The following is a 25,553-nucleotide window of genomic DNA, read 5'->3' as shown; positions in this document are numbered from 1 at the left end:
TATATGGATTTTTATTATTCTTATATAATTAGTAAAGAGAAAATTTTAAATTATATAACATATTTCTACTAATAAATAAAATTTTTTTTACTCAAAAAAAATTTTTTATTATTCCTTTGTAAGTACGTAACAAAATGTATATAGTTGTTATTGTTTTTACAATATATACAAAGAAACATAACTTTAAAAATATATTATATTATGTGTATTTTAATATTATTATAAAAAAAAAATTAATTTTCATTTGAATAAAATAATTCGAATCCATTTATAAATATTCTAAATAAATTATTTAATTATTTGATTAAGTGCAATTATTATGTAGTATTTTTATGAATACGTTTCATAATAATCAAAGTAAGAATATGAGGTTTCCTATTATTTTGAGTTATTGAGTATATATAGAATATTGAACGTAGAGAATATAGATCATACATTAATCTATAAGTTAATACAATAAGTACAAATCATAAAGATATTGCTCCACTATTAATTCTAATTTAATAAATATTATACTTTGAAAAAGATAGTAACTTACAATAAAATGTAAGTTATTATAATAATATAATAATAAAAAATGAAAAAAAATAACATTTATGTAATAAAAATTATGATAAATACTTTAGTTTCTTCACAAGTGTATAAAGTCTTTTACAGCTCATATTGTATTTAAATAATCTAATTTATATGCTACTATCTAATATATGAAAAAATATATATTTCAAAACAAAAGGAGGACTGAATTTATATTTTTGTATAATCATTTTTAAAAATTATAATATTAATTATATTTAATTTATGTTATTAAATCTAAATGAAACGTTTTTCCTTTAATCATCGCATATATTTTTTAATTAAATATATATAAATGCGAAAATTTTTAAAAGAATAAGCAAACAAATTAAAAATAAAATTAATATAGAAATATTGCATATTAATTTTAAGAACATATCAAACGAGAAAAATTCACAATTAAATTGCAGGATATAATGAGTACATAACATATAAAGATAAATAACAATATAATCTACAATAATATAAGATTTAGTAATTGTTCTATTTATAATTTTATAACGAATATATATATTTTTTTTTTGTTTTTTTTTAAATACTTAGTTCCAGTAACACATTTTACAGATACATTATCATAAATCTGCATACATATATAAATAAAGAATATTTTATTAAAAATACATTTTCAGTATTAAACATACTATATCAATAAAATTTCTTTAATTACGTATTGTAACCATATGAATTATAATTATAAGAATATTATATATATCATATATTATCGTAACCATCCGATATTTAGATTTATATTATTTTTTCCATCAAAAATTTCACAATACTATGTGAATAGTTAAAAATATGAAAAAAATAGGCAATCCTAAAATAATTTATTTAAGTTACCGAAAAAACAAATTAAAAAATACAGAAATTAATATTATTATATATTTATTGCTTTTTCTCATATACTAACTTCGTTATAACATTCATGAATAGTCTTATTTAGGTTATCGTAGTATTTTAAACAATATGAACATATAACACCCTTAATATTGGTTAATGTTTCCATTTATAATGCTCTTTAATCTACTTAAAATTTTTATAATATCCTAAATATAAAAATTGTAAAATAAATTATTAAAAATAAGTGCACTGTATAAAAAATTCTTCTTGATACTTATGTTTAACTATCTTCAATGTTAGTAACACAAGTTATTCCAAAACATTTTATAATATATTTTTGGAAAAAAATTTTATATTTATCTAAATTATTTATATCCTATAAATTAAGAAGTCATACGCAAATACATTAATTTACATTGAAATATTTAATTTTTCCCTTATTGAGCATGCATACTTACATTATCTTTATATATATATCAGTAAATTTTATATACTTTTCAAGTTATATCATTTTTATATTTATTTAATAATATTAATAATACTCAATACGAAAGCAAATAACATGATAAATAAAAAGTAATATTAAATTTCAATTCACAAAATATGATTTCCATAGTTATACTAATTGCACGTTTCAATATCCCCTCCAAATGGTATATTCATTTAAGTATCCAATTTTTATCGAATGCACTGTATTATTTATATGGTTTAATATATAATTTACTTAAAGAGATTATTATTTCTACATTTTTACTAATATAAAATTGTTGAAAATTTTCGCTTTTTTATATACCTAATACAAATTATTTGTTTTACTACCTCTAAAATCTTTCCAAATTTCATATACAATTGTAGCCGTCGCTCTTATACTAAAAAATATAATTGACTATGTAATAGTCATTTAAATAAATATGTTATACTTAATGCAATAAATTTTGTACACAACTGGAAAACTTTAATAATAAATATCACCTTCGTAAATATCATATGTTGTAGCACATAAGAATACATCTCTTAAACCATATTAATGAACTACATGAAGGTAATGGATCTCTAAGTTATACAATTTCAGTAAAATTATTATTTGTATGTTTACTAGCAGAAAAAAAAACAGCATCTTAAATTATGTTGTATGAAATTATATTTTTATTTTCATTAATTACATTAATATTCAGGTATTATTCTTGATGTTTCCCTTTTTCTAGTATTACAAATTAATTTATTCAAAAATCTGAACGTTCTTCACGATATGTCTAATATGCTACTACAAGAAATTCCTGTTAAAATGATGTTGTACATACAAAAATGCAATTAATTAATACTAGATTATATGCCTTGTACTTTGATTTGAGCTTTAGAGCTTTAATAAGAAAATATAAAAATATGTATATGAAAGAAATACCCCAATATAGATAAATTTTTCTGAAAAAAATAGTTCATTTTCGGTTAACATAAAGTAATATATAACATTTATTCTACAAAATTATAGTCTGCACGTTTTCAGTATATACATCTTGGTGCATATAAAAAAAAAACCCCAAACAATTTAATAGAAATATATATTAAAAAAAATTTTTAAAAAAATGATTACAACAGTTTTTTTAATAATGGCACTACAAATGTAATAAAATATGAGTGTTATTTTAATATAACTATAAACTTTTTTTATATTAATGTCCATGTAAAAGATTTAACAACGTAAAAAAAAGAAAATATTTGAAATTAAAGATAAATATTTTACTCAAATTTGTGGGTAATACAGACATAGAAATATAAACAAGAATTAATTTTAACTGAATAACCAATATCCAGTAATTCCTTAACATTAAAATTCTTAGTATATATAATATTTCTTATATGAATAGACATATAGCAAAAAATACAAATTAATAATTTAATAAACGTAATATTCTTGGTAGATGTAGTAATAAAGAAAAAGTATAATTAAAATCAAATAATAATTCTCAATATTAACAACATGTCTTCTGTTAATTTACTATTTTTACATAAATAATAATTTTTACACTAAGATAATTAAATTACTAGATATGCTATATATTAGAGACCTCAAAATTTGAAAGATGCATACCAGAACAATAGAATTTTATGAAGAATAAATTATACATAAAAAAATCTTATTTATATCAATAAAATTATATGACACTAATTAAATTATTAAAATAATATCACATATTTTATATTACATTATTCTTTATAAATTTATCTTATTTCTTTTTCGTTAAAATACTTACTATAATAAGTTTCCTATGTAATATGATAAGACTATATAGTTATATGCATAAATAAAAAGATATTAGTAATATTAAGTCCTAATTAACATAAAAATCAATTTTTTAATTTTATTATTCAGGTGTATTATTATTTAAGACTGTTTACACTATAAAAATATGTTAAGTATTATTAACTCTACATTGAATAACAGGAACTATAAATTTAAATACATAAGTATCATTTTATAATAATAGATACTAGAACATTTTCATTGTGTTTTTTTATATATTAAATAAGAAAAAACTATAAATTATTATTTAAATATGTACATTTTCCTATGTACATTTACTTATACATATTTTTCCACTTATAAGCTATTATACTTTTTATGAATTTAGCATTTCTACTAGCTTATATTATGTTAATATTTTAAATAAAGATATAAATTATTATATTAAATATTATCTTTTAAATAAAAATTCAAGTAGTATATTCATAATATTATGAAGAAAACTTCATTAATTCATACGAATTGTTATTTATTTTGTATTATTTTTAAATAAATCAAAAATAATATATAAATTGATGTACTATAAAAAAATTCTGATAATATAATGAAAAATATAATTAAAAATACATAAACAAAGAAAAAAAATATTTTTTTGTAAATATTTTAAAACTAAATTTACGTATTTTTTATTGAAATAATTTCAACTGTTTCAAAGAATCATATACTATTTTTTGTTTCCAAATTATTTCACAATTATATGCTCATTATATAAATTATATTTACATATATTTATAATATATATTCAAAAACGGAAATATAAATGAAATATATTTTAAAACATAATAAGTTATTTTTATGTATATTCTACTATATACAGTTATTAAGTAATATATTTAAAAAAATAAATTGAAAAAAATATATGATATTAAAATAAAAAGAACAGAACATTGAACAAATAAATTCTATATAAATACATTAAAGCATAAAATTAATTTAATATATAACTCATTATTATAAATTATTTATTAAAGATAACCAAAATAACGTAATTTTATATGTAAGTCAATCAGTAACGGAAATTTATAATAAGTATATTTTTGTTTAATCTTCCAATCGTTCTTTATCTCATATGTACTTATTTCAAAGGAAACATTAGAATATGTAATAATATATGTACATAATAATATAATAAGCTATGTTGTTGGTTATAAGTTAAAACTCTTCTGCAATTTAATTTGATTATTCGTGTCATAAAAAGAATTATAAATAATATACAACTTTTTTTATTTTGTATACTAAATAAATATTTACTATATAAAAAATTTATTTTATGATGGTTAAATGTATAAAAAATCAAAAAAATATATAATATATATTTAATCTACTTATTAGAATATATCTATCAAAAATTAATGAAAAATAATTACAAAGCTTCATTTTTTTTTTTGTCTCATGTAATTTAATATATTATTCTATTTACATTTAGTTATTATGTTAATATTTTTTATTATAAAATTATAATATATTTTATACTTTTTCAACAATATTTTATAAATTATTTTGTTATAATTATTTCTTAATTATATTTCATACTTATAATAAGTAGCCAAGCATATTTTTATTAATTATTACACCAAAATATATTTTTCGTTAATCAAAATATTGTCTAAATAAAATGATTTTTCTATAAAAGTCATAATTATCCCATAAAAAAGAAAATAAATCTTTAATAACATATACTTTATTAAGATTATTCTACTGAATAATATGTACTAGAAATAAAGAAACTTTAAGTTGAATATATAAATATAATATTAAGTATTACAGTCACATTTTAATGATAAGTACTTTCCATAGAAATAGCAATAATTTAGTATATTTCATATATTATTAATGCTGATTCGTACTTACAATGTGGTAAGTATTTAAAAATATTTAGAAAATAATTATAACACTATACACGTCTCTACCAAAAATAAATAAGAAAAAATAAGAGAGAAAAATATATATATATATATATATATATGGTATCCGTACTAATAATTATTTGGTTTACAGATCATATATTCCTAGAAAAAAGTAAGAATATAAAAAATTTTTTACATTAATATAGAAAATAATACATATATTTATATGTTTGTATTTAAAGAAAAAAATTTATTATATAGATTGATGATATTTTTACAGATTAACTTTTATATTACATGTTGATATAACTTGTATGTACTTCGTTATTGTTAATATCTTGACTTTTTGTTTATAAAGAGAATATTGTTTGTTCATAAAAATATATAAATTGTTATGCATTCATATAAAAATATTGTTAGAATTTATCTCCATTTATAATATATTAACATATAGTAAAAGCAGATATGAAGTGTACAAAATAAATAATAATGTATTCAATTATTTTGTAGGAAAAACTTAAATTCTTATGAAAATTATTATTTTATAGTTTTTTATTATATAAAAATATTAATCTAAATTTACACTAAGAATAAATAAAAAGATACCAATTTGTATTTTTATTTCAGATTATTATATTGAACAAACTGCATTATTAACTTAGAATCCATATGGATTCTTGTTTTTCCTCGGTAATATTCATTGCTTTTTATGATGCTTAATTTTATTTATAAGTAATTTATAATAAAGAAGGTGTTTATACATATCTAATTTAAAAATTATAGCTTATATAATTTTTAATAATATTTTTGTTTTTAGTATGTTCCTATTTTAGGATATGAAGCGTGGAGATTCCGTACAAAACCCGAATTTAAAAAGATTATAACACATGTACAACAAAAAACGAATTCCTTGAAAAATGAAAAAAATAAGCAAATTTTCCGGAATGTATGCCTAGAATTGGCTGAATATCTAATTATGAAAAAGAAAGAACCACCACATTTTGAAAGAGAATATAAGTGGGAATTAGCACTGAAGTACTGGTTACAACAATACTATAAAGGGCTAAATAAATATGGCGGATGTTTTATAATTTTAAATGAAGAAGATAAAAAAGTTTTAGATTTTATATATGAAGCAGAAGATTTCTGCGAGGAAAAAAAAAGAAAAAGAAATAGAATAAAATGCATTAACAGAGGAAATTCTAGTCCGGCTAAATGTGATAATAATTGTTCTAGTAAAATTGTTGAATATAATACTTGGATTATAGATAGAAAGAACTATTTCACTAATAATAAAGAGCACATTTATCAAAAATGCAACACAAAAAATCGAATATTACCATTTCCAAATAATTCCTGTGACGTAAGTAAACCAGAAACATTTGAAGCACTTCCTGAATGCGAGCTCTCGGACCCACCTATAGATCATACAACTGTACAACAAAATAAAGAGCAACATCCAGATGTATCTCATGATTTAACTATAAATCAAGATCAAGATTCATTAAAATCTTTATTGCAAATACAAAATTTAACTACGCAACAATCTGAATCTGCACCAGATCATCAAGCAGAAGATAAAAAATCATTATCTGGAACACCAAATATGAAAAATCAAGCTGATGTTGCAGAATCACTACAAACCGAAACTTCAAGTATTCCTAAAAATTCCGACATTTTATCTTCAGAAACATCGACAGAATCATTATCAGCTGCTTCAGATACTGAAACCGTAATGTTACCCCATGGTCAAGGAATTATTCCATTATTTCCTGAAACATTAGAACCTGTCTCTAGCACCTTTATTTCCCCTGCACTTAATAAAACACCAGGTATCACTAATATTCCCTATTATTTTAATTTTTTTAATAATTACATTAAATAATATATATATATTTAAGAACATACTATAGGTCAAGAAGAAAATGCTCGTAGCACAAGCATATCATCTATCCTAATAAGCTTTATGATTATTATTGTATTTACCTTTTTTATTAAAGTCAGATAAAACATAAGTATTAAAAAAGATGCAACCATTCAATTATGGCCGTAATTTATTTTAAATATCTTCAATTTTTTTCTTTTTTGTAGTGCGCTTTAATAGGATTATTAAAAAAAAAAAAAAGCATAAAAAGAAGACAAGTAAAATTACTTCGAGTACTAATACCTTCACATTCTAACAGAAAAAAAAATTTTTTAACGCATGATCATCCAGAAAATACAATATATGATGAGAAACAAATTATAAAAAAATTAAAAATACATGAACATGATATGATAAAAAATATAAAGTCGTCAAAGCAAAAAAAGGATAGATTTAAAACCATTATAGAAGTACATATGGAAGTACTCGAAGAATTCAAAAATGAAGAATGGGAACACAAAAAAGGAGAATTTTTAGAGTTATGCCTAGAAGTGTTTGCAGAAGAGGAATATAGAACATATCCTAATTTGAGTAATGGAGAACTGATAATGGCAAATACTAGAAGTATTAATGACATTGAAAAACAAAAAATTTTATGTAATAAATGGATAAAAGAACATCGAAATATTTCTGAAAAATTAAAAAGAACAGTATGGTTTAATTATTTGAAAAATGAATGGAAAAAAGAAAAAGCTTCCATAAAAGAAACTGAAGAATTAAAAATGAATTTTTCAATTGAAATTCAAAAAATTTCATTTTCAGAAAAAGAAAAGAATTTATGGAGAGAGTGGATATCAAAAAATCGTATGATTATAGATCGATACATGGAACAGGAATGGGATGAAGTATTGACACAAGAATTGCTCAATATGATAGATGAGTGTGTAAATGAAGAATTTAAAAATAATATTTCACTTCTAAATACAAAAGAGTTACAGCAGAAGGTAAGTTATGAAGAATTATATAAATATATAAAAAAAAAATTACTAGCAAAATTTTGTATACTAGTATTCATGATGGTATTGGAAGAATGCAAAAAAGAAGATTTTATAGAAAATGAGGGATTACATTTGGATAGTTACATAAATGACTGCACAACAGAAGTAAACTTAGGGAGGAAATCAGATGTTACAAAAGAAATAATTGAATTTAATGGCAATGTTTTAGAAAATACAGAAAATACAAAAATTCCTGCTTATACAGGGGAGGAAGGTCTTAGACAGGAAATAGAAGAATGGATAAAAGAAGATGATACAGGGGCGAATTTCATATATAATAACAGTGTAGAATAATCCTATTAAATTGTAGCAAAATACAATCTATAAATTCATAATACACACCAAAAATATATTAGAACGATATTTATATATAATCGGATGGTGCTTATAAAACATATTTCATACACATTAGGAAATCTAAAGGGATCATTAATAAAAGTTTATTAATTAATGAATAACATAAAAAAGAAAATTAGATGTGAAATGTAAAATTTTTAATACAGATATCTTAAAAATATTCATATTATATATACTTATTTTAATTTATGTAATAATAACTATTATAAAGTTATATTAATACCTAACACAATATATGTATTAAAATGCTAATAAAGATATCTCTATATAAATTAATAGTAATATTTTCCAAAAATATTGAGGGAAAAATTAATATTTTCAAAAATAAAAAAAAGCAAAAATAATAATTTTTAAATATTTTTATGAAATCAAAAAAATAAAAGCTAAATATGAATATATATGTAAATTAAAAAGTACTAAATTCATAAGCTTCAACATTTTTTTAAAACAAAAAGGAAATGAAAAAAAATATAATTATTTTGTAGAAATTTTAAAAAACATTATATATCTTTTATATTTGCCCTTTCATTTAAACCTAAGACTTCATTAATATTATGTTATGTTAATAAAAAATATTGACTTACTTTTCATTTACGCTTTAATGATAATTTATATATTTTGACTTTCATCTTTTTTTTTTTGATTTTTGTAATTACACAATAATTTTTTTAATTTTTCTTCTTAGTTAATAAGATTATTGAATATTTTTTTTTTTATATTATTTTTCTATTATAACTGTATATATATATTTAAATTTATAATATAAATTAATATTAGTCTCTTAGTGCGAAAGTATAAGACACATTTTGATATATTATAATTTTTGGTTGTTACCATATACCATAAAAATACGTATATTATAAATTTCTATTTAATTCTTTCTATTAAGCAAATAATATTACAACCCCATTTTGTTTATTGTTTCGATAAACTAATTAATTCAGGAATAATGTTAATAAATAAAATAAAAAAAAATATATTCTTCTTATTTATTATAATTATCACGAGAGGATAATAAAATCATAGACAAAATGTATATATTCATTTTTCTTAATATTATATCCTTATAATATATAAAAAAGGTATATTATTATATATTAATAGTATTTTATTTAGAAAATAATTTTCTTTAAATAATATAAACATAATCCAAGTTTCACGGATCGTGAATAGAATCATTTGAATTTAGATATTATGACAATATATTACCATTAAAAAAACAGATGTGCTTTTATAGTATAGCATCATAACGTACAAAAGAAACTTTTCAATAAATACTCTTATGCTCTACCACATAAGATAAAGAGTATATACATATTTAATTAATATAAAGCATACATTATAAGCACAATATATATTATCGTTCTCTTTTTTTTTTTTAAATGAAATTCGAATACATTTTTTAATTTACCTATAATCCCTTAAAACTATGGCGAGTATATTAAATATATATTAAAAACTAATAATTGTAAAACAATATTATCATACATAAACCTATAAAAACAACTATAAATTGATGTAAATGTCATTATATTAATACCTAAATATATTCCAAATTATATTTAATATTTTTTCAAAATATCTATTTTATTTAAAGAAACATATTTTAAAATTAAAGAAAGACATAATAATATTATAAATAAAAAAATTTTATAAAATGCGAAAATAATTATATTATTTATATTAATAATAGTACTGTAATAATAGAAGAAGCATCGAATATTCATAGAAGAATAATTTTTTAAAAGTACTTATTTTAATAATTATATTAACTTCTGAATTATTCGTGAAGACAATTCGCTGAGAAAATATAGTAATAAGAAAAAATAACTTTTCTTTTTTTTTTTCAGAATTTCAAATAAGACAATTTTTGTTAAATTGTATAGAATATGGAAATGATACATTTAATTATAATATTAAATATTAATTTCATTATTTTTGTTTTCTTTTACTATTATATTTTTTTGTTCTTATAAATTATTATTGTGCTGATATATGAAAACGAATTATTAATGAATATATATTCAAAGAATTGATTCATGTACAAACAGAATTATTATTGTTTTTTTTGTTTCATTATTAATCCGAATTTCATTTTATTTCAATAAAAATAATGTAACTGTTACATTTTATTTGTTAAATATAAGAAAACATAACTATATTACCTTAGAATTTTTTTGATATGAATAAAATATTTTAATGAGAATAATTTCATCATATATTCTACACTAAATATAAGTACATGAATTAACAATTATAATGAATTCTTAATAAATCTTTGCCAACAATTATTATATCACTTCCAATATAATATAATTCTGCATATATAATAATATTTTAATTATATGGCATAGAATAAGAAAAAAAAGAATTAATTTCAACATATTATATATTGGTATATATTTAAATTTAATTTATTAATATATTCTTTAAATATTTAAAAAATAATAGAAATATATAGTACAATTATGAATATATGTATATTTCTATATAAGATATATTTAAGAAAATTTGTCAAAATTCTATTTTTGATACAACTAGTCACAATAATAAAATAATAAATAACTATAACTTTTCATTTAATTCTAATTACTTAGAATATATATATTAGTAAACAGCTATAAATAATCCATTCTAAAAAATCACATTATTTCGTTATATATTTATAATTCCCCAATTCTGCCATTAAAAAACAAAAAAAAAGTAGTTTGTTAAAAATTCTTAAGTAATAAATATATTATATAATATATTTCTAATAAAACTTATGTTATACAATAAATGTTATGATTTTTTTTTTTGAGTAAAATATACGTAATATAGCATAATACATTCACTTCATTTGATTATATACAAAAATAAACATTTTTATTTTCAACATAATATCAACAAATTAACTTACTTATCACGTCTACCTTTAATTATTTTAGAATTGAACAAGGCAAAAATAGAACATAGGTATTTTTCATTTAAAATATAAATTGTAATATAGAATAATTTAAATTACATTAATTTTTATATTATATATTAATTTTGATTCAATACATACATATTTAATAACAATTTACTTTAAACACTCAACTATATATATTAAGCAATAATATTTATCTATTTTGAAACAACAATTTATAGTACAAAATGAAAATCATTAAAACATTTAAATCTACAAAAAAGATAAAAACTTAATTTATTAATCTTCGTACAAAAATTATATCTTATACACATGTGTATTTATAAAATTATATATATAATAAATAATACTATAATGTATATAACAGTATAGATATTACATATAATACATTCTACTAATAATTAATTTATGTGAAAGTTGAAATTACTTATTGTTCATTTTACTCCATCATCAACGTAATTTTTTGATATTTTTCATTATTTCTTAAGATCTTATAAATAGCTATTATAATCAAGACTGCTAACATAATGAACGTTACAGCAAATAATAATATATAAGCATTTTCATTACTACCTAAATATAATGTATTTGAAAGAAAAGATAAAATATAATTATCTATGCCACCACTATTGGAAAGCCTAAATGCCTTGGATACCGGTAATCCTATTCCCAATAGAAAAAAAACAATAATTATGGAAATTCCAAATTTATAACTTCTAAATTTTATTTTTTTTAAAGATATATCACCAATTCTCTTCTTTTTTTCAAAAAAAGTATCAAAATCTTTTTTTTTTACCCATTTCTTTTGAAAATGGAAATGTTTTCCATCAAACATTCCATTGTTATAATCTATAACTTCTGTGTAATATTGTGCTTTATTTAATAAACATTTAAGTGATTGATTATTTTGTCTATTAGTTCCTACCTCATTATTAGATGTGATTTTTTGTCCAATGACTTCATTATTGGGAAGCTTTCCTTTTAACCATAGATTATTTGAATCCTTATCCTCATTATATTTTGATAGTAATCTATAATTTCTTGTATCTAATTTTTTACTAAAGTTATAGTTTTTATCGATAAATTTGTTAAACGTACTCTAAAATAAATAAATATAAATATTTGTTGCTTATACGATAAATAATTTTTACTAGAAATAATTATTAATAAAAATAAAACATTAAAAATATAAATAGTGCAAATATCTTTAAATTATATTATCATACCTGCTCACTGTAAAAATCGTGTATCCATGTTAAAAGTATAAATGTAGAAATCTTTATAAAAAGGAACAACATAATTTTTTGATTCATTATATAGATATTTAATATTTAAACGTATTCTAAAAGAAACAAATTGATAATAATGGAACATGTATCTAATACCAAAAGATTCTATATTTATGTAAATATTTATATTTGTTATTCTTTCATAAATACATTACAAACTATATATAGCTATAATTGATTTTATCACGTATACAAAGTAAAATGACTTTAAAAACAAATTATATTATTTTTATCTTAATATTATTTAAATAAAAAAATTAATTTCATTAAAACAAAACGATATGAATTTATTCACAAATGCTTAAAATATATGATTTACTTATTGTAGGGTACTAACTAAATAATAATTTTATTAATATATTTAAGAATAAACTAAGAAATAAATATGTTATGCCTTATTTATTCAAATATCAAGTTTATCCACTATTCAGAATGTAGAGAAAATATATATAATATATCCCTCTGAATACTAATATAATTATTGCAAATTTAAAGGATGTAATCCTATGAATTATTTTAATTTTGTAAACATTAATTTTTAGAAAAAAATGTTTTTTTAAATCAAATATTATAATATAATAATAATAATAACATTAAATGAAAGAAACCATATATCGTATTACCTTGATTATAACATATGCTTTAGTTCCATTTTATGTTCAATATTCTACTGGATATAAGGTTATTAAAATGAAGAACGTATTAAGTACTGCCTAATATTTTAAGAAATACGTACTCTAAAAGCAAATACGAACTAATTTTTTATTTTTGTATCATAACTTTATAAAATTACAATATTTTATTAGGATTCATATGTATAATTATTTCTAAATTTAAAAAATATATGTTAATCTACTTAATTTTATAATTTTGTTTTAATTATACATATAATTAGAGGAAATAGTAATGCTGTAAAAAAAAAAAATTCTTAAATATAAAATTGTTACAACAATGTTATTTGCATAAACATTAGTTTAATGATACTTATATTGAAATAAATTTATAAATATATGTAATTTATATAATGTATAATATTTACATGACAAATAAGAATGAATAACTTTGTATATTACTTAAATGTATGAATTAGTAGTTTTTATATTATTATTTTTTTAAGGATAGTGCTATTTTTTTTTATTCCTTTGGAAATATATAAAGTTAAGAACAAATTTTAAATGTTTAGTATAATAAATTGACATATGTGTATGAACAACATATACTGCACTAAAAATATATTTAGAGGTAAAATTATATTATAACTAAATATTTATATTCCTTATGAATTGTAACCTGAACAATGATAATTATGAAAACCAGGCAAACGCGGAAAATTATTTTAATCACCTGAAATATAATATTTTGTTATTGTTCTCTTCAATAAATATTATTTTTCCAAGTAAATAATTAAATAATAAAAAAAATTGAAAACATTACAAATAATATTAGTATGGTATTTTTATAGTTTTTCATTATTTATACACTTGTCACGACATTTATTAAAACTCCTGTTTATGTACCAACATCTACTACGATGATTCCTCGTTTAACGTTTATTCTTATAGCTAATACTTTTATATTAAATATAAGACACCAAAGTTTTAAAATGTAAAATAATACATATAAATAATATAAAATTAATTAGTAAAAACTAGAACGCTTCAACATATACACTCTCATAACAATTAATTATAAATAGTTATTTTCTGTTTTAATTAAATTTGTGATTTAAAAATATATTTTTAACCTTTTTTTTTTAATAATGCAGTTTTTCCTAAATTAAGAAATAGTAAAGAAATATATAAATTTTCTTAAAAAATATTTATTTTTTTACTTCCTTAATATGTATAACATAGGTGAATTGTTATCTTATATATATATTCTTATTAACGTCGTAACATTATTACATTTATCTATAGATACAGAATTATTTTCTGCAAGCCTATATTATAAATATGTTATTTATACTAATATATTGTATTTTTACTTGATAATGTTTTCTATTATATAGGAATTTAGAATAATTCAATTTATTTCCTTCATTGTTATAGTATAAAATTAATTAGCATACTTTTACAATTATAACGGAAATTTTACTATATTTTTTTATATTTTAACACTTGTAAATTCCTCCATATACTTAATATTAAATTATTACACAAAAAATTTATACAAAAAAATGCAGAAATATTTTTAATAGATATAATTAAAACCCAAGTCATCAAAGAGAACAAAGTAATATATTTATGAATTGTTTATAGATAAATAATTTTTTTTTTTAATTTCATTTCATTTAAAAAAGAAATATTATTAATATAAATTAATTAGCAATTTTCAATATAAACTACATACATTTTTATACATCTTCAAAATAATATTAACTATTTACATAACATATTAATATACATATAAAATTGGGAAGTATACAAAATAAAAATAATTTCATGTTACTATACAAATGTAGAAAAATTATATATTTTTTTATTACCTTTAAAGATAATTTATATTTTTACTTATATATAAATATACTTAATGTTTTTCCATTATGAAAGAAACAGTATTTATACATATTATACATTAAGAATTCATTACTTTTAACTCATTAATTTAATTTTTTAATAATATAAAAAATTAAAAATATATATAGTATATTTATTTATATGTATTCTATATAGCGTATATATAATTAACTTTTCCCATACTGAATTAACACCACAGTTCAAAAAAATACTAAAATTATAAAATAGAGTAACTATCTATTTAATTGTATATATTTAGAATTGTTAAAATATTGAACTATTATAAGTAACCCAAATTTAATAAAGATATTTTATTATATATTTTTATTTTATTTTTTATATCATGCAAAAAAAAATTATAAATACTTTGAAAAGCGCTTTACGATAAAATTGCTTTATAATATATATCTCAAAAAACGTATTTTATATAATAAATTTTATGTTTTCTTTTATGTAATATATATATTTACATCGATACAACAAAATAAATTTGTTCCATGTCACTTAAAATAAATCAAGATACATATTTTTTTAATTTAATTCTTATCAAACGTTTTCCAAAATAAGTAAACATATATTTATTTTGGACTAGTAAAAGATAGAATAATATGAAGAATTATTATTTATAGTTAAAATATAAAATTACACAAGACATATAACATAATAAATAAATTGTCCTAATATTAATTAATTACAACAAAGAAGCACATATTTTCCATAGGAATATATGGAAATACACAAGCGTATACATTAAGTCAAAAATAATCAATTAAGCTTAAGCAATAAATACAAATTAAAAAAATTAAAACATTAAAATTAACAAAAAAATAAGAGAAATTCTTTTTACTAATGTGTATTAATGATACCATTTACATGTACAACCTTTTATAAGATATATGCAATTATGAACATACATATCACATGTGTCATTCAAGATAATGCACATATTAGCTCATATTGAAGTTTTCACTGCAGAACGAAAAATATTTTTTATAATTCATTTTATCTTTTCGTAAACTTAATTTTTTCATATTTTTTAACTTTCTTATGATAATAAATAACCCCTATAATAAGTATGACACCTAATATAATAAAAGGTACAAAATATATAAAAAATCTACAAAAACTTCCTGCAACCCTATTTCCAATTATTTTGGGCTTACCACCTATATTCTTAAGCGCATTTTGACCTACAAATAACCATTTAAATGGGGAATTCCACAATTTTGAAGTTAAATCTTTCATCCAATTGAATCCTGAGTACTTTGTTATTAATCTAAGCAAACCATCAAGCATCCCATATCCACAAAAATTATCTAACACGAATGATATTGATAAGACCAATAATATAAATATAGGTAATGCAAATCGCAATCCGCATTTTTTATACATTATTTTTTTATAAGTATTATTACTTATTGTTCTGTTGTTTTTAAGAAAATCTACATAATCTAGTTCTTTGAATATTTTTTTTTCCATATGAGAATATTGTTTAGTTTCAAATATCCAAGATTTATTTTTCATATTTTTTTTATAGCCTCTTACATTTATTGGGAAACTTCGATTTGACTGTTTCTTTTCTCCTGAGACCAATTTTTCACTATTAGATATATTTTTTTTATCGTTAACTCTATTTGGTATTTCTTCCTCTAAACATACAATAATTGAATCCTTATCCTGCTTATATTTCGCCAGTAAACGATAGTTTCTTACGTATATTTTTCTACGATGATTGTAGCACTCAACCAAATATTTGCTTTGCTTACTCTGAAAAAGCAAAAAAAAAATTATTATTTAATCAAATGAATAAATTCACACTAAGATAAAATCTTGAAAAAAATAAAACTCGAATAATATAAATAATATATACACATTTAAATAAAACTATCATAACCATATAAATGTAAAAATGACATATCCAACTTAAAAACACAAAAGCATAAATTTTAATAAATAACAGTGTCTTAATTTTTCGTTCCATAATGTAAATCGTTAATACGGTAATATACTGATCAAGTATATAATTAAAAATAATATAATATTCCTTTAATTATAAAAAACGCTATTATCATTTATTTAATTAGTTTTTTATTATTTCTTCATAAAATTAAATCAAAAATATGTAACTACAATTTCTTTTTCTACAGAGATAAAAAAAAATTAATTTCATACATAAACTCTAAAGATTTTATCACAATAATATTTAAAAAAAAAATAGATTTAATTAAAAAATATAAACTGAATGCATTAATAAATATTCAACATACATAATTTATTTAAAATAGTAAATAATTTTTGTATTAATTCTTTTCAAAATAAAATAAAAAAGCAGATATATGATTTCATAATATTTTGAATATGGTGTATATATAGAATATAGATAGTAGAGAATATAGATAATATATTGTTCTAACTCCTAGTAGAAGTATTACAGATTCCAGTGATGTTTTCCTATTAATAATTCTAAATTTTTTAAAATTATATTCTAGAAAATATAATTATTTGTAAAAAAATTTTAATTATTATAACAATAAAATAAAGATAATTATAAAGAAAACTACACTTTTATAACTTTGCATTTTATTTATAGATTTTAAACTGGTAACTAGATAAACATATGAGTAATATTTTGGTCTTTAATACAAGTAAGAAATCAAATTTACAACGAATCACCTAATATGCTGTAAAAGTATAAATTTCGAAGATATATAAAGACTGGTTTTTCATACTCCCCAAATTATTTTTGGTGGATATAGCTCTTAATTGGATAAAAATTAAATTATTATTTGTTAAATGAAACATTTGTAGTTTTATCTACGTATTTGTTCTTTTTAAGTTAATATATTTATTTAGAAAAAGTATAACAAACATATAATAAACATATAATGTATGAATATATCATCTGCATGAACACATAAATAATCGTATTAGAAGAAAGTAGTTTTTTAATTATGCGAATTGTAAAAATGAATATAATTTTTTGTTATCATTATATTTATAGTATATATTTAAGCAATTATTATAAAAAAGAATTAATTCTAACAATTACATAAGATAAAATATAAATTTCGAAATGTTATTTAAGCTACTAATATAATTGTAAAGATTTAAGAATTCTAATATTGCTAATACTCTATTAATAATTCAATTTTTAAAGGAGAATATCATTATATTTTACTTATAATTTCATATTTGTACTATAAAAAATAAATCTAAAAATCTATCAAAGTATTCTTCAAATAATCTATTAAAAACACATGTTTCATAATAATTTTTTTAAAAACTAAAATTGTTATGATTACTTTTAAATAAAAAATATATGTAATAGCAAAAAAACCAACTGTTTTGTTTTTATTAAATGGAGAACAACGTAAATATTAGAAGTAATATATAATTAACTTTTAAAAGAAATCATTTATATGATCACATGTAGCCATTAAAAAAAATAATAATTGTTAAAAATATAAATTATCTCATTAGATTAGTAAAGTTGCATTAATTGTGATTTTATATATTAAATTAAACAATCCTTTTTTATAGTAAAAATCTATGAGAAACATTTACGAGTATAATATTTGTGTAGAAAGCACATACTTTTTAGTGAATATATATCAATACTAATATCACATTTATTTGAATCATGAAGAATATATTATATATATATGTAATATCAAAAAACTAAATTTTTTTAAAATAAATTACAATACTAAATCAAATATATAATATAGTAGCTGTTAAAAATATTTAGTATATGATTTTTCCTTTAAAATATCAACATATCTTTGTATAATACATATTCTGTATAAGGAAAATATTTAATGAAGAACAATATTTTTTAAGCATAGCTTCATTAAGTATATTGAAAATGTTTCTTAAATAAATGAAAAAATTGTATATGATTACAAAATATTAATTATAACTGAATTTTGATATTATTTTCTTCTATTTCTTTGACTTATTTTGAGATTTTTTTAACTATATAAATAAAAAATAAAATACATAATTAAATAACTTACCATAATGAAGTTATATCTCCCACTTCAGAATTTAATAATAGTCTTAGTATTCATTACATATATTATAGTAAATTTCGTAATGTAATAAGAAGTAAAAAGAGTAATGTAATTACTCTTAAAGGAAGTATTCCTACGGATTAATTGCTGAAGTAGCACTCGTAAATATGTAATACGTTAGAATTTTTTTTAGGAAGTATCAGTACATTAATTTTACGCATCCATATAATTGAGATTCATATAGAACAGTTTTTTTAAAAAAAACAAAATATATTTATCACATAAAATGGTTTATATATCACAAATGTCCATTTCCTAATCAATTTTTTGATTACAGTTTTTGATTTATATTTATATTTAGACTTAAAATTTCCATTGTATATTCAATATTGTAATCCTCACTGTCTTAAGTATCATGTCCATTTTCAAATAATATATCATTAATCCTATATTATATGTTTCCTTATTTTTTATGACAACAGTATAACGAATCTTGCGTCTAATAACTCATGCGCACAATGTTAACTAATTATAGATTCATTAAAGGTCCACTACAATGAAAAACAAATGTTTTTATTATTTAAATATATATTAAGTATACTTACTCATTAGAAATTTCCATATAAGTATATTCACATATTTATATGGCATGAAGCAGCAAGAAATATAAGGCAAATTTTCTACTATTTTATTTCAACGTATCAGTGAATTAAGTGCATATCTATAAAAAAGGACAAATATAAATGCTTTAACTAAAATAAAAGAATTAATTTTTTCATTTGTACTAGAATTAATGAATTTTATAATATATATAAAAGTAACTAAAAAAGTTATTGTTTATTAACAAGGTAGTAACATAAGGGTATTATTATTTGCAGTGCTAATTCATTCTTCAAAAAAGTATTAATTAGTATAAATAAAATAAAAATATAAATTATAAAAAATAAAAGATACTTTTAATAGTAATTTTGTAAAAACTTTTAATAAAGTTATTTATGAAAAAAGCAAAATCAAAAGAATTTATTTTAATACAAATTATTTCAATAAACCCTCAATATATATATATATATATATAGTAGTATATAACAGAATAATTCTAAATTTTAGTTATGAATTCTTTTAAGAAAAATAATAAAACAAAATACATTTTTCTTTTTTATAAAAATTTTATTTGACAATCATAATAAAAACAATATATATGTAAAGAGAACAGGTACATAAACATGTATGACTAATATAGTTATTGATTTTTTTGTCAGTTTCCTAATAATAAGCTTAGTTATTTGTACATGCTAAACTTTTAAATACTATTTTATAATAGAAAAACATAAATAATTGTATAGCATATTATATTATTCATATGATGAAAAAAAAAGAAAAACTAAAAAAGACATTTTTTTTTATAACACAAAATATAATGTTACATGTGCCGCATACCTACGACATGTATAACTTCTATTTAAGAATAATTTGAAAATTACATTCCAGGAATTATTTTGTGTACAAAATATTTATATTTTAAAATGTACTATCGAATTTAACTCTCTTATATATTTCTATTACATTTTTTAGTATGCAATACTTCATATAAGTTAATATAATTCATTACATGTAATATAAATAAAAAAAATAATTTTAATTTAAGAATTGAGTAATTTATATCTTATATATTTTTTTCTTTTGATTGTTTAAAATATAAATTTGCAAGTTTTAAAGAAATTATGATATTAAAAAAAGGAAAAAAATCTAAAAGTATATGTAATAGTAAAAATACTTTTAATAATTATTCAATTAAAAAGAAAATTACAGCAAAAATATAATATCTTTAGGAAATACAGTATGATTATATATAACGTAACATCCAAAAAATATTAGAAAATTCATTAATGCATTATTTTTCTTTTTAACGTTTCTATTTAGGATATAACTGTGTATATTTGTTATTGATTTATAAGTAAATAATATCAAAATCATGTTTTAATTCACAGCTTTTATACATCTTAATAAAATGATTAAATATATTATTTATATACCAAAAAAAAAAAAAAATAGAAATATTTATATTACAACTTTCTGTAGAACATAGTTAATAAAAATTAATATGAAAATATAATATATTAACTCTATAATAAAGAATTGATACTAATACATGTAAGAAATATACTTATCTAAAATATAATTAATTAAAAAAAAATATATATAGCCTTTAAAATTTTAAAGTGTTATATGACGCATATTACCTTACAAATTACTACATAAATAAGATAAACACTTTTTTATAATATTTTTTCATGTGTATATATATTTATATAATTATATATATATATAAACGCATTTAAAATATTCGTTGTTCTGGATACTTAAATGATTCTTTCATTTGGATATACTTAATTCTTCTAAAAATTATAAATTTATCTTTATATAAAAAAGAACAGGAGCACAACTTAATTAATATTTCTGTCTATTATGAATAATCTATAATGATAAAAATTACATAAATTTATAAGCTTCATTTTTATAATTAGTTTCTAAATGTCCATGTAACTAATACGTTGGTAGTTTTTAGTAGAATGGATTTTTTTTTCTAAATTATTATATGCATGTTGGAACTATTAAAAATATTAACGTCAATTTAAATTAAATAATTACATATATTATGTAAATGAAAGAATAAACTAAAAATAATTTTCATTTTAATTAAAACATTTAATTAGGTCCTATGTGAGTACTTGCAGCATCATTATATATCATTCTTAAATACATATATTTATTTCATATATATCTATCTATTAATTCATATATATTCACATAAATACTGCAATATTTTTTAAATTATTGTAGATATAATGTCAACTATAAGAATCATTTAGAATAAATATAACTGTTGTTATAATGTATTAGGTTTCTTTTAATATAACATGTTATTAATATTAAAATAATAAGGCTTATTACTTTTTTTATTTTAATACTTTGTTTAAAAATTAATTAATGCGTGCTATACATATATTCAGTGAACTTATAATTTTTCTACTGTTTCATTAAGCAATATTTTTACAGTCCTCCTGATTATAGAACTACCAAATCTTTTCTGCTATACTATTACTTCAATGATATCCATCGAATTATTTCCACACAAACATACATAAGATAATCGCTAAAGAGCATATCATTACAAGTTCTAACTACACTTGTTTTATTCTACTCTATAACCTTAATGGAATTTATTTTTTCTAATTAATGTATTTTCTATATATATGTTTAACGGTTTTTTGTTACAAATATACGGATATACATATATCTAATGTACTTAAATAAAAAAAAAAAATTACATTATTATTTTTTTCTTTTTTCTACGTTTTATATGAATTAATTCATTACGTACAAACTTTCATACGTAATTTCCTTTTGTATATTATTCATTATTATTTGTTTATACATCCTTAGATGCCTGTTTAACATGGTGAAAATTGTTAACATATGAATTAACATATAAGTATAGTTTACGTATATGTACATTTATTTACATATATGAAATTTTTTTTATCATTCTAAGATGAACTAATAACTTTTGGGTTTTTCCCTTATATATTTATTCCTCATGCTTCTGTATTTGTTATATCCTTTTTTTTTTTTGCTTCCTCCATGCTTACGATAAATGCTTTAATTAATATCTACATAAAGTTCTTTAATAGATGTAATCAAAGATACGTAAAAAAATTTGATGTAATATAAAATGGCATATATTTAAACGAATTTCTTTTCTGAAAAATTAATTTTAAGAGCTCACTTTTCATGTAACATATATATTTTTTTTTATCGTCTTCCTTTATTAGCATCCGTATAAGATCTAAATGTTTCAATGAACATCATACAGTGTTATTATCCTCTCTTTTCATTTACCTGAATTTTATCGTGCACTCCATTATATTTTATGCACATAAACTTATTATAAATTGTTCACATCCATAACGCATGAACAAAAGTTGTTTATGTTAGTAATGTCATGTAAATAAATTTCTAATATTCAAAAGTTTATATATATATATATATATGCACACGTTTTCCCGTTTATAACGTTTCAATTTAAATTATCTAAAACATATAAGGAAAGATAGCACAAAAAAATATATATATATGCGTGCGTATAGTATGCATAGATAAACGTTTAATCATGAATAGTGCTATCTCATTAACGCGCATAAATTTTGAACGCATTTGTGTCCTCAAATTGTTTCAGTTATTAACATAAGATTGTATTCCCATGATAAATGTTTTATTCTATTTATTTTGCTTTAAACGGATTAAATGAGAATTTGTGTCTTTGTAATTGTATTCTTCCTATTGGCTCCTTTATTCACGTTGCATATAATTGGTACAACCTAATAATATTTTTTCATTTATATATATTGAGCTCAGCCATAATAATGAATTGCTGTAAGGAATTCATATGATGAAATACACAAATGAAGCTATAAATGATACATATTATTTGTTTTATTAGTTATTATTATTATCATTTACCCCCTATATACATAAGAAAATATGCTTACTTCAACCCTAATAATAATATAGTCAAATAATTTAATTTATTTTTTTAAGTTTAAAAACAAAGATGAGTTTTTTGAAATATAGGAATGAACATGTATCCGAGTATGTAAATCGATACATTATGTTATGCAAGTCTACATATCTACTCTTGTACATGCATCTATATGCATATACATATATACATGTTCATGTGAACAAGTTCATATACGCATTTACATATATTCATGTTTACATGCAGATGTACATATACACATATATATATACAGGTACATCTGCACACTATATCAGTACAAAGGACACATCACAATTCTTTTATAATAATTATCCTCAATACATGTATACCTAATTCTCAAGAAAGTATATAAACACATGCTTATTGTGCATCTTTTAGACTTTTCATAAAAATTAAGACAAGAAATAATAAATTATCAAAATTACGTAAAGATTTTCACTTCCTTTCCTTTCCCCTCTTTCTCATTAACATTTTATATGTATAAAGAGCTGCGATTTCTAGAAAAACATCTTTGTAATCCAAATTTAGCATATAAAAAAACGATAGGGAAAAATACCTTTAAATTTTCATTATTCTTATATATTTAGTATTATTCTTAAATAATTTTAATTTTTTCTTTCATCATTTTATTTTACTTGTTTTAATTTGTTTTGGTGCTACATCATCATGTATCTTTAAGACTTCTTATGAATTCTCTTCATTTTCCTTTTTTTCATTTTAACATTCGTTTGGTATGATAAGAATGTCCTAGAAAAGCAAAATATGTGTTAAAAATAAGAAAGAGTATTGTTCGTGACATGCATATTGAGAGTTCTTAGATCTACATAATGTTAATTCTAGCAATTATCATTTTTTTTTTATTAAAATTCCTGCACTTACATTCTATTAATGCATAAGTATATAATGAAGAGTAGTACACTAAGCACATAAACTATAATGACATATATCGAAAATATAGTTATAGAAAATCAATGTTATGTTCTTAATTTAGCGATGCCTTCTATGTAAAAAAATGAAAATTCTCCATAACCTTATTCTTAAAAATTCTTACAATAATAAATTCTATAAAAATTTAATAATTTTTCTTTGCATAATTTTAATTCACATGTATTAATTTAAAAGGAAAAAAAAAAATAAAGGAAAGTAGGAGAAAAGAGAGAACAAAAAAATTAAGTAAAGAACGTTTTTATTACAGACATATATAATTGAATACATTCAAAAAAAATAATATATATAAAATGGTCTATATATATATTTTAATTTTTAATAGTAACATAAAAAAATTAAAAGCTTGATAATATGAGGATTAAAAAAATATTTTTCTTTTTACTTTTAAGGTTAATTATTTAAGTGAACTTCATTTTTAAAGCTGTACATACACAAAATATTTTATTATTTACATGAGTATTTATTGAGTAAAGAAGA

General features: G+C 19.3%; 3 protein-coding genes across 3 annotated transcripts; 1 reads left to right on the top strand and 2 right to left on the bottom strand.

Moving 5' to 3' along the window:
• Positions 1 to 6,231: 6,231 nt before the first annotated feature.
• MKS88_001595 (uncharacterized protein) lies at positions 6,232 to 8,778 on the top strand (the record flags this gene model as incomplete). Its single annotated transcript, XM_067214535.1, has 3 exons — positions 6,232 to 6,252; positions 6,380 to 7,394; positions 7,667 to 8,778. 3 exons carry the CDS (start codon positions 6,232 to 6,234, stop codon positions 8,776 to 8,778), a joined length of 2,148 nt encoding a protein of 715 aa, XP_067074961.1.
• A 3,410-nt stretch (positions 8,779 to 12,188) lies between these two features.
• Positions 12,189 to 13,062, bottom strand: MKS88_001594 (uncharacterized protein; the record flags this gene model as incomplete). Its single annotated transcript, XM_067214534.1, has 2 exons — positions 12,189 to 12,848; positions 12,976 to 13,062. 2 exons carry the CDS (start codon positions 13,060 to 13,062, stop codon positions 12,189 to 12,191), a joined length of 747 nt encoding a protein of 248 aa, XP_067074960.1.
• A 3,494-nt stretch (positions 13,063 to 16,556) lies between these two features.
• Positions 16,557 to 17,535, bottom strand: MKS88_001593 (uncharacterized protein; the record flags this gene model as incomplete). Its single annotated transcript, XM_067214533.1, has 2 exons — positions 16,557 to 17,321; positions 17,449 to 17,535. 2 exons carry the CDS (start codon positions 17,533 to 17,535, stop codon positions 16,557 to 16,559), a joined length of 852 nt encoding a protein of 283 aa, XP_067074959.1.
• Between the last annotated feature and the right edge of the window lie 8,018 nt (positions 17,536 to 25,553).

Source organism: Plasmodium brasilianum, chromosome 5 (assembly GCF_023973825.1).
Source record: "Plasmodium brasilianum strain Bolivian I chromosome 5, whole genome shotgun sequence".
Classification (NCBI taxonomy): domain Eukaryota; phylum Apicomplexa; class Aconoidasida; order Haemosporida; family Plasmodiidae; genus Plasmodium; species Plasmodium brasilianum.
The sequence above is the reverse complement of the archived record's forward strand: the minus strand, read 5'-3'. Positions and strand labels throughout refer to the sequence as shown.